Source organism: Bombina bombina, chromosome 8 (assembly GCF_027579735.1).
Source record: "Bombina bombina isolate aBomBom1 chromosome 8, aBomBom1.pri, whole genome shotgun sequence".
Taxonomy (NCBI): Eukaryota; Metazoa; Chordata; class Amphibia; order Anura; family Bombinatoridae; genus Bombina; species Bombina bombina.
The window spans coordinates 39597762-39615924 of record NC_069506.1 but is presented as its reverse complement, the minus strand read 5'-3'; the positions used below and the strand labels follow the sequence as shown (position 1 = coordinate 39615924).

At 38.1% G+C, this 18163-nt stretch overlaps 1 protein-coding gene across 3 annotated transcripts in view; it reads right to left on the bottom strand.

Annotated features, from left to right (window-relative positions):
* Nucleotides 1-355: 355 nt before the first annotated feature.
* Nucleotides 356-18163, bottom strand: part of LOC128638385 (uncharacterized) — a 39964-nt gene continuing 22156 nt past the window's right edge. For 2 of the 3 annotated variants that reach the window (XM_053690316.1, XM_053690315.1), the window contains exons 2-4: nt 11502-11592; nt 8705-9187; nt 356-1838 (exon numbers count right to left, since the gene is read on the bottom strand). In XM_053690316.1, the coding sequence (XP_053546291.1) occupies nt 1210-1838; nt 8705-9187; nt 11502-11559 (1170 nt within the window). In that variant the 5' untranslated portion in view covers nt 11560-11592 and the 3' untranslated portion in view covers nt 356-1209. Of the gene's footprint in view, nt 1839-8704; nt 9188-11501; nt 11593-18046 lie in introns of all 3 variants that reach the window. The other variant, XM_053690317.1, reaches the window with a different exon arrangement.

Sequence of the window (18163 nt, the reverse complement as noted above, 5' to 3'; positions counted from 1 at the left end):
TATAATATGGATAAAGGCCTCTGGGGCTCCAAAACCTGAATGTACCATGTTACTAACTTGTGAAACCAGGTTATATGTCTAATCCAATAGTGATATCGGCCAATGTTTCCCAATCTATGCATGCAGCATTATGATGATTACAACAGTAGAGAATTTAAGCTGTGAAGATGCCTCTCCCACTGGTGGCTCAGGAACAGCTGCCACTGAAGAAGCCACTGAGTAAGTTCATGACATGATAACAGTTGACCATAGATTGACTATATGCAAAATAGCTGGGTCCACAGTCAATGGAAATGTATGTTTTGAACATGAGAAAATTGTCAGGGCAACTAAATATTTACTGCAGACCAAAACATTTCTAATAAGTATTCAAAGGAATCTTTATGACTTTGTAAGTGATTTGTCACTGGGGATGAATTGTAAATACAGCACTTTGATTCTGCAACAAAAAAAAGCAGTTCAAGCAATGGAGGCTCAGTTGCACCCCCCCCCCCCCACTCTTGTATATATTGCATCCAAATAATATGTTTTGGGATGCAAAGGGAATTTTGATGACTTACTTCCTACAGAAAGGAAAGACTATAAGAGGTGACTACAATGCCAACTTTACTGGAAATTTAGCAAAGCATTTCAGGAGAAGAGACGAAGTAAGATGAGTCAGAACGTCCTTTTCCACCAACACAATAAGTCCTTTGTTGCCATGGCTACTATTGCTGAATCTGGATTTGAATTATTGGATCACCCACATGTTCGCCAGACCTCGCCCATAATGGCAGAAGTATTTTGAGCTAAAGGTAAGATAACTTTAAAAATATTTTAAGAGTCTCTAAAAGTTTTTTTTATGATAAAATTAGGACTTGTTTGCCAACTCTTGTAAATATATAATTTTTTAAATATATTTAAGAACAGCAAGGGAGGAATACCATTTTAATTATGTTTTTAGGATCCAAAAGAAACATTTGGAATACATCAGTCGCAGGATTTGGAGCTTTGAATATGTGTGTATAGAAGTGCATGGAGCTTGGCATACATGGGGCAGAAAGCAGTTCAGTCTCCAGTTTTGCACCTTGGCACAGTGGTTCCTAATTAAGTCTCTGCCACTAATGTTGTTATGTGACTCATATAGTAGATGTAGGCACAGAGGTGTATAGTGAATATCCAAAGTCATTTTAAAAGAAAGAATTGAAAAGTACATACGCTGTGCTATTATTAGTTTTTTGCTTGTTTTTTAGACAGGATAAAAGATGGGCTTCCTCCTGTTCTCTTTTTTTTCCTCTTCCCATTTCCCTTTTTTTGAGGCATAGATGCATCTGACTCATCACTGGACAGTAAACCCTGTAAGCTTTTTTCACATGCAGTGTTGTTCAGCTCATCTATTTTATTATGAAGATTTTTTAATGAAAGATCCAAAATATTTTGGTGGTCTCTTGCCATCTTCTGAGTAGACATTATGGATTTTTGTTGCACTACAAAGTTTTTCTTCAAAAAGCGACACATTTTTCTCTGCTCATTCACAAGTCGGTGAATTTCACTGCGCATATTTTCGAGAATTTCATTGGTGTCCTTCTGCTGAGCAATTAACTCATCTATTTTTGAATCAAACTTTGCAGGTTCAGTGAAAGATGTTATAAGTGTAGTTTTGTTGGATCGTCCTTGTTCTTCAGCTCTGAGGTTTGTGAAAGATTGTCCGGATATTTGTGCTTCAGAAGCCTGTGAGCATGGTTTATTCTGCGGATCGCTCCCCATTATAGAACTTGAGATGGATGAAGATTTCTTAGAAGGTATATCAAAGTCTTCTTCAGAGTCAGATATTAAAAAAGATGTTATGGATGTTGACACTAAAAAAATATGAATACAATGAATTCTTATTAACTTTCTGATATAGAATAAGAGAGAAATATGCTTTTAAATAAATCACTGGCTGTATACTAGTCTAGAGCAGAATAATGGGTTTTAGGGGTGCAAATTTGAATGTGTGTTTAATCTTTTTAAAGGAGCTAAATTCATAAAACAAAACAGAGCATTAATATTTTTACACTAGACTGTCCCTTTAACCAACAAGCCTTATTTATTTTGTAAGTTCTCACTTCCAAATAGTTAGTTGTTCCTGAACTATATAGTTTTCCTCATATTACTATCTCACACCAGCCAATCAGACCTTCTATGCCGTATCTGTTAAGTTACCCAATTAGAATCTTTCAAGAAGGTTAATTGTTGCATTTCTTTTGAAAAAGGGTAACAATATGCAAATGAATTGACATGTATAGATGGGGGTTGTAGCAAAATAGACTCATGGGGCTGATTTATCAAATGTCGGGCGGACATGATTCGCTGTAGCAAATCATGTCTGCCCAACACCGCTTAATGCCGACAGCATATGCTGTCGGCATTTATCATTGCATAAGCATTTCTGGTGAAATGCTTGTGCAATGCTGCCCCCTTCACATTTGCCGCCAATCGGCCGCTAGCAGGGGGTCTCAATCATTGTCCGAGGTGGCAGACAAGTTAAGGAGCAGCGGTCTTAAGACCACTGCTTCTTAAATCCTGTTTCCGGCGAGCCAGAAGGCTCACGCAGAATAAGCAGCATCCGCTGCTTGATACGTCGGCCCCTTATACTGGATCTTTTTTGCTGTATTCTTCCTCCATCACACTATCATCAGCTGATATGAAAGGAAAACGGAATGAGTCATTTATCGTTATAGCTGATCACTTATGTGCTGCAGTTTTTTAATCTCGTGGCAAGATCATTAATGTCTGAAATGAACTGTTTCCTGTCATTTTGTGTCTATATGTGATTACATTGTTATGATTAGACATGTGCGATTCGTTTCGGATCGATTTGGAAATTCGGAAAATTCGGAAAATTCGGATCGATTCGAATTTCCGAATTAAAATACTGCGAATCTACCGAATAAATCCGAATCGAATCGAATACATCCGAATCGATTAGAATACATCCGAATCGATTCGGATGTATTCGGTAGATTCGGATGGCCGTGTATTACACTAGTATTGTACAGTATATTAGGTTTTATCACTCTGCTATGGGTTAAACCTAATATACAGTACATAATACTAGTGAAATACACAGCACATCCCACCTAACACTTACCGAAATTCCGAATTTCCGAATCGATTCGAACCGAATCGAACCAAATTTTTTCCGAATCCGAAAGAATCCGAATGAATCCGAAACGAATTCATTCAAATTTTTTCGAATTCGAATAGATCCGAACCAAAATTCGAATCGATCCGAAACTAATTTTTCGAAGCTGCACAAGTCTAGTTATGATGTCTAATTACACATTACCACTATAAATAAATATTGTTTTTGTGAATGTTTCATGTGCATAAAGCTAAGGCATGATGCGCTACACCGGCTAAAATTGTGTCTCAAGAGGTTAACCGCTGATACAATTGGTGGGAAAAGTGCTTGCTAATGGGCCGGAGAACTTCTAACAGATTGGAAAAGAGCCCTGTGTGTCTGCATAATTCTTACACTAAGGGATAGACTTATCAAGCCCTTCTACTGCAGGTTCTCACAAGCGAGAACCTGCGGTATGGATTTATCAAGCTGCTTCAATACCCTCTTCTCTACCTCTTAGGTGGAGAATTTCTCCCCAATCTCTTCCTACCGGCAAGATTAAGAGCTTCTGCCCGCGCGTGATTGGCTATGTGCGGGGTGGCACGCGAGCACAAAATAGCGGTTGTGTGCAACGTTAAATTCCTAAACCCTAAAGTACCAATAAATACAGAAGTATTTAACAACTGACAAATGCACAAAACAAAGACAATACAATAGCACTTACTTTGAATTTTAAATGAGCAGTAGAATATTTCCTGGCACATTTGAAAGTTAATCCAATTTTTCATGTGACAGCCATCAGCCAATCACAAAATGTAATATACTGTGTATTCGTGCACAGTAGGTGCTGGAGCCTCAGAAAGTGTTATATAAAAACAATGTGCATGTTCACATTATGGGCTAGATTTATCAAGCAAGGGTGAACATGAGCGTACATATTCGCCCCTGTCTGCCCCAGCTCGCCTCTGCATGCAGCAATCCACTGGCGTAATTCAACATTGCAAACAAGCACTATTTTGCGCTCGCGTGCAATGACGCCCCCTGCCCACGCACAGCCAATCACATGCGGGCAGGAGCTGTCAATCTCCCTGGTCGGACGAGACCGGGGAGATTGAAATTCTCCACCTAAGAGGTGGAGAAGAATGTAGGGAAGCAACGGTCTGATCAATTCTGAGAACCCTGCAGTCTTAGGGGAGGAGAAGGCTTGATGAATCAAGCCCAATGTATACTGGAATGTTCTTTAAACTTGAAACTATTTTTTTTTAACTTTAGTTGCCCTTAAGCCTTTACAACTTTGTGTGGTGAAATATAAAAAAATAATAAAACATCCCGTCCTGCTGAAAACATTATTAGTTAACACATTGTCTACATAATTCATATGGGTCTTGAAAAGGTATATTAACACATGCTGCCCTATGACTAAGTTGGACATAAGAGTCAGATATTTTACTAACAATCTGTTTAATCATTTACTATTTGAGAAGTGGGAGGCCTAGATTTGGAGTTCGGCGGTAAAAGGGCTGTTAACGCTCCGCGGGCTTTTTTCTGGCCGCACCATAAAATTAACTCTGGTATCGAGAGTTCAAACAAATGCTGCGTTAGGCTCCAAAAAAGGAGCGTAGAGCATTTTTACCGCAAAAGCAACTCTCGATACCAGAGTTGCTTACGGACGCGGCCGGCCTCAAAAACGTGCTCGTGCACGATTCCCCCATAGGAAACAATGGGGCTGTTTGAGCTGAAAAAAAACCTAACACCTGCAAAAAAGCAGCGTTCAGCTCCTAACGCAGCCCCATTGTTTGCTATGGGGAAACACTTCCTACGTCTGCACCTAACACTCTAACATGTACCCCGAGTCTAAACACCCCTAGCCTTACACTTATTAACCCCTAATCTGCCGCCCCCGCTATCGCTGACCCCTGCATATTTTTTTAAACCCCTAATCTGCCGCTCCGTAAACCGCCGCCACCTACGTTATCCCTATGTACCCCTAATCTGCTACCCCTAACACCGCTGACCCCTATATTATATTTATTAACCCCTAACCTGCCCCCCACAACGTCGCCGACACCTGCCTACACTTATTAACCCCTAATCTGCCGAGCGGACCTGAGCGCTACTATAATAAAGTTATTAACCCCTAATCCGCCTCACTAACCCTATCATAAATAGTATTAACCCCTAATCTGCCCTCCCTAACATCGCCGACACCTAACTTCAATTATTAACCCCTAATCTTCCGATTGGAGCTCACCGCTATTCTAATAAATGGATTAACCCCTAAAGCTAAGTCTAACCCTAACACTAACACCCCCCTAAGTTAAATATAATATTTATCTAACGAAATAAATTAACTCTTATTAAATAACTTATTCCTATTTAAAGCTAAATACTTACCTGTAAAATAAATCCTAATATAGCTACAATATAAATTATAATTATATTATAGCTATTTTAGGATTAATATTTATTTTACAGGCAACTTTGTAATTATTTTAACCAGGTACAATAGCTATTAAATAGTTAAGAACTATTTAATAGTTACCTAGTTAAAATAATAACAAATTTACCTGTAAAATAAATCCTAACCTAAGTTATAATTAAACCTAACACTACCCCATCAATAAAATAATTAAATAAACTACCTACAATTACCTACAATTAACCTAACACTACACTATCAATAAATTAATTAAACACAATTCCTACAAATAAATACAATTAAATAAACTAGCTAAAGTACAAAAAATAAAAAAGAACTAAGTTACAGAAAATAAAAAAATATTTACAAACATAAGAAAAATATTACAACAATTTTAAACTAATTACACCTACTCTAAGCCCCCTAATAAAATAACAAAGCCCCCCAAAATAAAAAATTCCCTACCCTATTCTAAATTAAAAAAGTTACAAGCTCTTTTACCTTACCAGCCCTGAACAGGGCCCTTTGCGGGGCATGCCCCAAGAATTTCAGCTCTTTTGCCTGTAAAAAAAAACATACAATACCCCCCCCCCCAACATTACAACCCACCACCCACATACCCCTAATCTAACCCAAACCCCCCTTAAATAAACCTAACACTAAGCCCCTGAAGATCTTCCTACCTTGTCTTCACCATCCAGGTATCACCGATCCGTCCTGGCTCCAAGATCTTCATCCAACCCAAGCGGGGGTTGGCGATCCATAATCCGGTCCAGAAGAGGCTCCAAAGTCTTCCTCCTATCCGGCAAGAAGAGGACATCCGGACCGGCAAACATCTTCTCCAAGCGGCATCTTCGATCTTCTTCCATCCGGAGCGAAGCGGCAGGATCCTGAAGACCTCCAGCGCGGAACATCCATCCGGACCGACGACTGAACGACGAATGACTGTTCCTTTAAGGGACGTCATCCAAGATGGCGTCCCTCGAATTCCGATTGGCTGATAGGATTCTATCAGCCAATCGGAATTAAGGTAGGAATTTTCTGATTGGCTGATGGAATCAGCCAATCAGAATCAAGTTCAATCCGATTGGCTGATCCAATCAGCCAATCAGATTGAGCTCGCATTCTATTGGCTGTTCCGATCAGCCAATAGAATGCGAGCTCAATCTGATTGGCTGATTGGATCGGCCAATCGGATTGAACTAGATTCTGATTGGCTGATTCCATCAGCCAATCAGAAAATTCCTACCTTAATTCCGATTGGCTGATAGAATCCTATCAGCCAATCGGAATTCGATGGACGCCATCTTGGATGACGTCCCTTAAAGGAACAGTCATTCGTCGTTCAGTCGTCGGTCCGGATGGATGTTCCGCGCTGGAGGTCTTCAGGATCCTGCCGCTTCGCTCCGGATGGAAGAAGATCGAAGATGCCGCTTGGAGAAGATGTTTGCCGGTCCGGATGTCCTCTTCTTGCCGGATAGGAGGAAGACTTTGGAGCCTCTTCTGGACCGGATTATGGATCGCCAACCCCCGCTTGGGTTGGATGAAGATCTTGGAGCCAGGACGGATCGGTGATACCTGGATGGTGAAGACAAGGTAGGAAGATCTTCAGGGGCTTAGTGTTAGGTTTATTTAAGGGGGGTTTGGGTTAGATTAGGGGTATGTGGGTGGTGGGTTGTAATGTTGGGGGGGGGGGTATTGTATGTTTTTTTTTACAGGCAAAAGAGCTGAAATTCTTGGGGCATGCCCCGCAAAGGGCCCTGTTCAGGGCTGGTAAGGTAAAAGAGCTTGTAACTTTTTAAATTTAGAATAGGGTAGGGAATTTGTTATTTTGGGGGGCTTTGTTATTTTATTAGGGGGCTTAGAGTAGGTGTAATTAGTTTAAAATTGTTGTAATATTTTTCTTATGTTTGTAAATATTTTTTTATTTTCTGTAACTTAGTTCTTTTTTATTTTTTGTACTTTAGCTAGTTTATTTAATTGTATTTATTTGTAGGAATTGTGTTTAATTAATTTATTGATAGTGTAGTGTTAGGTTAATTGTAGGTAATTGTAGGTAGTTTATTTAATTATTTTATTGATAGGGTAGTGTTAGGTTTAATTATAACTTAGGTTAGGATTTATTTTACAGGTAAATTTGTTATTATTTTAACTAGGTAACTATTAAATAGTTCTTAACTATTTAATAGCTATTTTACCTGGTTAAAATAATAACAAAGTTGCCTGTAAAATAAATATTAATCCTAAAATAGCTATAATATAATTATAATTTATATTGTAGCTATATTAGGATTTATTTTACAGGTAAGTATTTAGCTTTAAATAGGAATAATTTATTTAATAAGAGTTAATTTATTTCGTTAGATAAAAATTATATTTAACTTAGGGGGGTGTTAGTGTTAGGGTTAGACTTAGCTTTAGGGGTTAATACATTTATTAGAATAGCGGTGAGCTCCGGTCGGCAGATTAGGGGTTAATAATTGAAGTTAGGTGTCGGCGATGTTAGGGAGGGCAGATTAGGGGTTAATACTATTTATGATAGGGTTAGTGAGGCGGATTAGGGGTTAATACATTTATTATAGTAGCGCTCAGGTCCGCTCAGCAGATTAGGGGTTAATAAGTGTAGGCAGGTGTCGGCGACGTTGAGGGGGGCAGATTAGGGGTTAATAAATATAATATAGGGGTCGGCGATGTTAGGGCAGCAGATTAGGGGTACATAAGTATAACGTAGGTGGCGGTCGGCAGATTAGGGGTTAAAAATTTTAATCGAGTGGCGGCGGTGTGGGGGGACCTCGGTTTAGGGGTACATAGGTAGTTTATGGGTGTTAGTGTACTTTAGGGTACAGTAGTTAAGAGCTTTATAAACCGGCGTTAGCCAGAAAGCTCTTAACTCCTGCTATTTTCAGGCGGCTGGAATCTTGTCGTTAGAGCTCTAACGCTCACTTCAGAAACGACTCTAAATACCAGCGTTAGAAAGATCCCATTGAAAATATAGGCTACGCAAATGGCGTAGGGGGATCTGCGGTATGGAAAAGTCGCGGCTGAAAAGTGAGCGTTAGACCCTTTAATCACTGACTCCAAATACCAGCGGGCGGCCAAAACCAGCGTTAGGAGCCTCTAACGCTGGTTTTGACGGCTACCGCCGAACTCCAAATCTAGGCCGGAAAGCGGTGAAGGTGCAAACTCAGCATATTTATTACCTTCCTCCAAACAAGAGTCAGATGAGGTTTCTTGTTTTTCTCTGTTGTTGTCCTCTTCACCCATCTTGAAGAATTTAGCAATAATGAGTTGTCTTCTGGTCAGAAAGGCTTCCAGTGGCTCCCTTTCACCGGTTGCAGACTCATGTAATCTGGATTTAGCTATGGTGCTCTTGATCTTTCTTCTGTAATCATTCCACCTCTTCTTGCAGTCTATCAGGGAACGTTGTGTGCCGCTCACGCCATTCACTTTTCTGACAACATTATCCCAGATTGCTTTTTTTTTCTCTGCACAGCCTGGTGTCTTCCCATTTAGTTCCTCTAAATGGTTTATAATTTCATCTACAAGTGCATGGTTCTCAGGGTCTGAGAACTTCTCTTTTCTCTTCTTAGGTGTTGATCTCAGTGGGGTAACACTTGTTTGTCTTTGTGCCATGCTCTGGCTTGGCCTTTCTCCGACAGCAATGCTGGATCTGCCAGGTGACTCTAATATTAAAAAAGCAGAAATGATAAAGGGTCAGTTTGTGCAAGTGCTACTTGTCATAAAAATAAACAAATTAATGATTCTGCTTTGGTAAAGGGACAGTCTAGTCCAAAATAAACTTCCATGATTCAGATACGGCATGTCATTTTAAACAACTTTCCAATTTACTTTTATCACCAATTTTGCTGTTCTCTCTTAGTATTCTTAGTTAAAAGCTAAACCTAGGTTGGTCATATGCTAATTTCTTAGACCTTTAAGGCCGCCTCTTCTCTGAATGCATTTTGTTAGTTTTTCACCACTAGAGAGCGTTAGTTCATGTGTGTCGTATAGATAACATTAACCTCACACACGTGGAATTATCTAGGAGTCAGCACTGATTGGCTAAAATGCAAGTCTGTAAAAAGAACTCAGATAAGGGGGCAGTTTGCAAAGGCTTCGATACAAGGTAATCACAGAGGTAAAAAGTGTATTATTATAACTGTGTTGGTTATGCAAAACTGGGGAATGAGTAATAAAAGGGATTATCTATATTTAAAACAATAAAAATTCTGGTGTAGACTGTCCCTTTAATGATGTGTCTATATCCTGGAATCCTTCTCACTTTATTTTCCCTTTAAACATGATTACTGATCACTGAGCTATGTAATCTTATTTCCATGCCACCTTTACTGCACTGGCTGGCACACATACTGGGTATTTGTTGAGATGCCATCTAATATACAAAACTTCAGACAATGACATATATTTGCTATGTGACTGTGATTAATGGCTTCACAGAATGGCAGAAATGTCCACAATTATTTGGGTTCTCTAAAACACCAGGAATATTATTCCTGTGTTTGATTTATTTTCAAAACATCAACATGCAATACTGTACAAGAGTATATTACCTAAACTACAGGTAACAATGAGGAGAGAGAAGAAAAGGAGAGGTGAGTGTACTTGCTTTAATAGACAGATTGCAGTCTTATTTAGACAACTTGCCATCTTGCTAAAATATGTAGCCACTCAGATAAAATAACTGTCCCTTAAAGGGATACTAAATCCACATTCTTCACTAATGATTCAAATAGAGCAGCAATTTTAAGCAACTTTCTAATTTACTCCTATTATTTTTTTCTTTGTTCTCTTGCTATCTTTATTTAAAAAGCAGGAATGTAAAGCTGAGGAGCCGGCACATTTTAGGTTCAGCACCCTGGATAGCGCTTGCTTATTGGTGGCTACATTTAGCCACCAATAAGCAAGCATAACCCAGGTTCGGAAACCAAAAAGGGCCTGGCTCCTAAGCTTTACATACCTGCTTTTTAAATAAAGATAGCAAGAGAGCAAAGACAATTTGATAATAGGAGTAAATTAGAAAGTTGCTTAAAATTGCTGCTCTATCTGAATCGTGAAAGAAAAAAATGTGGGTTTGGTATCCCTTTAAGAACGAGTTCAAGTACTAGGATATATTTCTCACATGTTTTTTCTTTTTTTTCTTTCACACTGTGGACCATTAAAGGGACACTGTACCCAAAATTTTTCTTTCGTGATTTAGATTGAGCATGACATTTTAAGCAACTTTCTAATTTACTCCTATTATCAAATTTTCTTCATTCTCTTGGTATCTTTATTTGAAATGCAAGAATGTAAGTTTAGATGCCGGCCCATTTTTGGTGAACAACCTGGGTTGTCCTTGCTGATTGGTGGATAAATTCATCCACCAATAAAAAAGTGCTGCCCAGAGTACTGAAACCAAAAAAAAGCTTATATGCCTTCTTTTTCAAATAAAGATAGCAAGAGAACGAAGAAAAAATGATAATAGGAGTAAATTACAAAGTTGCTTAAAATTGCATGCTCTTTCTGAATTACAAAAGAAAAAAATTGGGTTTAGTGTCCCTTTAAGACTGTGATTGAGCCTTTAGATATATTCTTTATATGTCCTTTTTTTTTAAATTTATGGTAGAATGATGGGCATGCACCATCTATATTTTCTGGTATAGTTTATTTTAACTGTGTAATGATATACAGTATGCAATGTGTTTTTGATTTACTGGACTTGCATTTATATATATATATATATATATACCCTTCTTAGATAAAAGAAAATGAGTTATACATGTTGCAGGGAGGAACATGTATAGAGATATCCAGCATTACTATTCATGTATTGCTGCATTATACATGTTCCTCCCTCACCCTGCAACATGAATCATAGCTGCCCAGGAGGACACAGCCAAGGAGCAAACTCTATTAATAAGACTAACGTGACAAGTGACCCAACATTTTTTTAGCCTTCAATTTTTCATCTCTATGTTATTAAAAACTGTTAAGTACCTTTTTTACAGGAGTCGTTAGAAATGCCAAAATCGGTAAGCTTCGCCTGTTTCTTCATTAGACAAACCAAACATTCAAGCTATGAGAGCGCCTAACAAGAAATAGGGAACATAAAATAGTACTGATGAGTTACACAAGCGCTGATAGAACCGTGTAGTTGCTGCCAGTTTCAAAATCATCCTCTTATTGAGTAAATCAGTTATTTTAGGATTGAGGGTATTTCAGTCAGTTCTAGTCCGAGGCTAAAGTCTCACAACAGTCTATTACATCTCAAATCATACAAAAGGCACAATGTGACTCAGATATTAGTGTCACTGACCATACAGTCATTTGTATACAAGGATAGGATTTCAGCAATTAAAAGGGACAGTAAGCACCTTGTAATCACAAGACATTTCTTCTTCTTATAGAAAAAAATATCAGCCAAGTATTAAAGTTTTGAAGACAAATTAACATCATTTTTACTGCAAGTGTCAAGACCCACCATTTTGTTTATTTGGAGGAGCCAATCAGGGCTTCAGTCCACAGACAACAAGACTAGTCACAGTCATTATGTTAGTATAAAGTACATTGATTTTCAGTTGTTATCTGATAAAGACAATTATGGACAAATATGATGTGAGTTTAGCCTTGATAAGTCAGCAGGTTCTGAGAATTACAAATTGATCAATTTTCAGATAAAAATTACATAATAAGGGGCAAAATAAATAATGAAACATTATTGCAAATTATTTCATTACATACAACTAAACATTTTATATAATCACTTTAAAGTTGATTATAGCCCCTTTAAACTCACACAGAAGCCAAAACTAAACATTCATTATTCAGAGAGAGCATATAATTAAAATACATTTTATAGTTTAACTCTGTTATTAAATGTACCTTAACCATTCCATTAGAGCATACTGAGGTATGCTCAGTTGTGTGCATGTGACTTAAGACTATATGGCAGCAGTATTTGCAACAATTTTATAGTGCTCAAGTCACGTGCACGCTCCTGAGATTACCACTTTGTGCTGGAAAGGAAAGGAGTTTCACCAAAGGACACAGGAGAAAGAGGAACATTTAATTAAAAAAAGGAAACTATGGTATTTTTTATATAATTCTACACTCAGAATCAGAATTATTTCATGTTTACTTTCATGTCACTTTAAGAGCTGAATTCCAAAATATTTACCTGTTTTTTTAAGCATTAAAGGGACATTAAACACCTTGAGATCATAAAATTAAGGGACAGGAAACCCCAAATGTTTCCTAATGGTTCAGACAGAACATACAATTTTAAACAACTTTATGTTTTACTTCCATTATCAATTTTTCTTCATTCTCTTATTATCTTTTGTTAAAAAGCAGGGGCATAAGCTTAGGAGTCGGCCCATTTCAGGAGCACTTTATGGCAGCAGTTTTGCAAGAATGTTATCCATTTGCACTAGAGGGCAGCACTATTTCCTGCTATGTGGCGCTCCAGTCGCCTATCTAGGTATCTCTTTAACACAGATTATCATGGGGACAAAGCAAATTTGATAATAGAAGTAAATTGGAAACTTTTTTAAAATTGTATTTTCTGTCTGAATCACAAAAAAATTTTTTTTGGGGGTTTCATTTACTTTAAAATTTTTAATTTGTAAAACAAACAAAAAAAACTTTGCAATACACTTTAATTATGTAAAAATTGCGGGCTTTCCAATTCCTGTTAGAAGTGTGAGTGCAATATCCCAAACAGTCATTGTTTGCACACTTTAGTGACACATTTATTACTTGCAATACTTTGCTTCAGCTGAGAAGGAAACTTAGGTTACAATATGGCAGCACTCTTTGCATTATGGGTACAAAAACTTTACACTTATTTTTTCAATTTTAAACACTAATTTATTTTGTGTTTAAAGTCCCTTAAAACTGTCATTTTGTTAGAGACAGAATGTATGCACTTTGTACTTAGTGATTGGGTAAAACAAGTCTTTATCCCTTTTTTCGTTATTCTGACACAAAGCTATTCCAATCCGTTAGAGACTAGTTAATGATAAACTGGGTATCTTGTGGTTTATCAGACGCTTTGTGGCACAATAATCTAATATACACTGCACAGGGACAATACATCTCTTTTCCATTCAATAACAAAACAACCAGGATTTTTGTATAAATTCTGGAGTTTTATAAATTCTGTTGCTCGGACCTCTTGAAGACACATCGAGACCTATTTGCTATTTTATATCTTGGTTCTTTCTACATCTTGTTCATGCTCAGTTCACTCTAATAAACATTTTATTAGGGTTTGATAAAAAGCTTCAAGTATTAGTCAGATCACACAATTAATCAATTAATCTTGTACACAAGTTATAACATACTGTATACTGACACACACATTGTATATATGCATACTGTATACTGGCACACACTGTACATAGACAATTAGACATACTATATACTGACACACACAATATATATATATATATATATATATATATATATATATATATATATATATATATATATAATATCCAGGCCGTCTTTAACACAGGGCAAAAGGGGCAGCTGCCCAGGGGCCAGTCTTTGTTGAGGGGCCCAAGAGTCCTTAAAAAAAAATAAAAATTTTTAGTTTATGCCAGACTGCTGATGTCATGTGACATGGGGGACACACACAGTTAGTCCTAATATTGTCACAGTCAAAAGGTCTATGCTTATATTTATTTGTGAAAAACTGTGCCAGACTGTGCCGGTGTCATGTGACATGCCAAGCTAGTGCCATGCGCTGTTTTAGATGTGCACTGTGCAGCACCGAATGCAAAGCCCTAACTCGGCATCCAGCCAATCCCACTGCATCAGAAAAGGTCCTGCTGGGGTTACCACTGTTACCAGGTCACTGCTCTGGTGGTAGGGATTGTTTCTGGGTAGGGCTGAATGTAGGCGCATGCAGCAGAAAGCTGGAGTGGCAGGCACGTGGGGATTTGAGCATCTGTGCAGCTGCACACACTGCTCTCTTCAGTCTTGAGGCTGTGTGACTCGTCTGTATCCATGCAGCCTTGGGCAGACAGCATCCAGTCTGCTGGTCCCCTTAGCCCTGTTCTTTCTGCTGTGGGTCTAAGATTAACTAACTGAAGTTTGTTAGGGGAACAGTGCTTTGTAGAAAGGTGTCAGTGGGAAGAATAAGTGAGTGTACACATGCCCCTCCCCCATGCAGCATTGTCTAGTGCAGGATGAGAGGGAACTTGTTCCTAGCAAAGAATTGACATGTGCTGCTGTGGCTGATGTATAGTGTCATGCTGATCAGAGGCGGCTCTACCATTAGGCCAAATAGGCGATCACCTAAGGCCTCACTCATGATGGGGCCTCACACAGGGGCAAAGGAAAATATGCCCTTTTTTTCTCAGATCATACAGGTGTTGTAGCATAGTAGCCCAGCCCATTGGCTTCCTCCAAGCAATGCCATGTATCATGGCAATGCCATGATATATGTAGAATAATGCAAAATGTTATTAGCAAGGGGTGCAATTGCTGACTTGTATTTGGGGATCCTTGAATGAAAAATATTCTGTTTAATTAATATATGTTGCTAAGTTTTGCAGTTTTTTTTTCTTTTGTGTGTTAAAGAACAAGAGATATGAAACCCAAAATGTGTCTTTCATGGTTCAGACAGAGCACCCAATTTTAAACAACTTTCTAATTTACTTCTATTGTCTAGTTTGCTTTGTTCTGTTGGTATCCTTTGTTAAAAAGCATACCTAGGTACGCTCAGGAGTAGCAATGCACTACTGGCAGTTAGCTGCTGATTGGTGGGTTACATATACAACTCTTCTTATTGCCTCACCAGATATATTCAGCTAGCTCTCAGTAGTGCATTGCTGCTCTTTCAAATTAAGATGCCAAAAGAATGAAGCAAATTTGACAATAGAAATAAATTTGAAAGCTGTTTAAAATTGTATGCTCTGTCTGAATCATGACAGTAAAATTTGAAGATTTATATCCTTTTAATAGGGGCCTCAAAATTTAGTTTTACCTAAGGCTTCCCTTAGTCTAGAGCCGCCACTGATGCTGATACTTCACACATTAAGGTAAGGTTTATTTTTATAGTTTTTATTTCTCTCTGTCTCAGATTTTACAGCTTCCCATAGTAGTTCTATGACCAGACCTCACCTCATATCCATATGACTTTATTCAACACTCAACAGGGCCACGAGGAGGTGAATTAGCAATAACGCTGACACAGACCAAGCCTTTCCTGACGGATGATGTGCAAATAGCAAGTGAAGACGCCGACCCGCTCATAACGACTAACGCTGTGGAATCGCTTATACTCACAGGTACTGCAGCCCTGTTGAGTGTTGAACGAAGTCATATGGATATGAGGTGAGGTCTGGCTTTACAAGTCTTGCTTTCCGTTAGACGGCTTGTTTCAAGTGGAATATAAGGTTGATACTTTGTTATCATTGAGTATCCAGTTTCACAGATACATTTTCCATACCACTGACCATTTTGTTTATCTCAGGATTAAACCCCAATGTTAGAGATGAATAGTAATTGTTCATAGTCATCAGCGCATAGCGCAATTTGAATTCTGAAGTGACTGAAATACATTGGAAGTTTCTCATGTTGCGGCCAGAGCGTGTTTGTTAACACTTGAGAGTAGCAATAAAGGAAATGTCCCTTTATCTATACCAGTGCCTGGTAATTTATGCGACACACAAGACTTTTATTGTTATATGAGTACGAGTCTGGGGCCCCATATATCTTGTTGGTACAGTGTTATCTAAACTTTATACATGTTATGTGTGCGTGAGAGTCACTCTAGGTTTAACAATTAATCCTGTTGTGAGTAGCATACTGCAGTATCTAGTTTAGATTTTGGGTATAATTATATTTTTACAGCGGTTATTGTTATTTTGCCTTCTATGCTTTTTAATATTGTGTGTGTTTTGTCTGTTTGGAATTTGGGTGATGAATAGACAGCCCAGAATCCTTGTGATGTCCATGTCTATATATTTAGTAATAAAGCAATAGACCTTTGTGCAGCCTTGGTCCTTCTTTGGAAATGGTAAAAAGAAAAGGTAAAAAGAAAGACAGCGCCTCATAGTGCAAGTGGGTTCCAACAGTAATGGATCACAGTGAGAAAATAAACAAGTGGTAGTATACTCACAAGGATGTTGGCACCTTTGTTGAAAATGGTGCAAATGGGCAGACTGACATTTAGATCAGCAGTCAGTACGCTGGAGCCAAATAGATTCCGATTCCCTGGATGGGCCGCTGTGGACTCTCCTCTATGAATGAAAGCAAGATCCTGTGATCTTCCGCTGTATATACAAACTGCAAACGGTTAGTCTATGCGTGTAGCATACACTAGGTGCAAGACAAACTTCCCAGATGATCGGAAGATAATTGTTGTCTGATAGTGGATGATATAACTTTGGCAGGCAGAGTAAAAAGCAAGTGATGCTATGGCAAATAAAGTTAAAAACACTTTATTTTGCGAGCTTAGGACGCGTTTCTCGGCCGCAAGCTCCTGGCCGTTTCATCAGGTAAAAGTTATAATGGCATACATTTTACCTGATGAAACGGCCAGGAGCTTGCGGCCGAGAAACGCGTCCTAAGCTCGCAAAATAAAGTGTTTTTAACTTTATTTACCATAGCATCACTTGCTTTTTACTCTGCCTGCCAAAGTTATATCAGCCACTATCAGACAACACTTATCTTCCGATCATCTGGGAAGTTTGTCTTGCACCTAGTGTATGCTACACGCATAGACTAACCGTTTGCAGTTTGTATATACAGCGGAAGATCACAGGATCTTGCTTTCATTCATAGAGGAGAGTCCACAGCGGCCCATCCAGGGAATCGGAATCTATTTGGCTCCAGCGTACTGACTGCTGATCTAAATGTCAGTCTGCCCATTTGCACCATTTTCAACAAAGGTGCCAACATCCTTGTGAGTATACTACCACTTGTTTATTTTCTCACTGTGATCCATTACTGTTGGAACCCACTTGCACTATGAGGCGCTGTCTTTCTTTTTACCATTTCTAGAGACTGTGTTTTCGATCAGACATACCAAAGACCAGCTGCCTGCTATATTGGAAATCCTGTCTACTATATTGGAAATCCTTCTGACTCCAAAACATCTTTATCACGATAAGTTTGAAAGAAACATTGTTTCAGAGACATTAATACTTGTCGGCATCACTTCTAGCTCTTTATTTCATGGGACTTATATCACGATAAATTGTTTGATCACTAGTATATATATCTAATATATTTTTTCTGTTTTTGGTTTCCTCGTATATATTTTTTATGAATTGATTTTTACCAACTAATACTGTATTGTGCATTGATTACATTGGTAATATATATATACATATTTTTTAGCCAATCTGCACCTATTTAAATTGGCAATATTTTTTCAGTGGATTTGATTCACATCACATTGTAAAAATGTCACAACTTACACGAGTATTTTATTTATATTCACACATTCCTTATATTATCATCATTATATTATTTACATTATATATGTTTTAACCATTACCACAAACACATTAGGCGCATGCTATTACCTATTTTGTCAATTGGTATTCTTTCACTTGGTCCTTCTTTGTTTGAGTAGACATTTAACTCAATCCTTCCTGTGTCATTGATATTCTATTAATTCTTTGGGACTGCTAGCACTATCT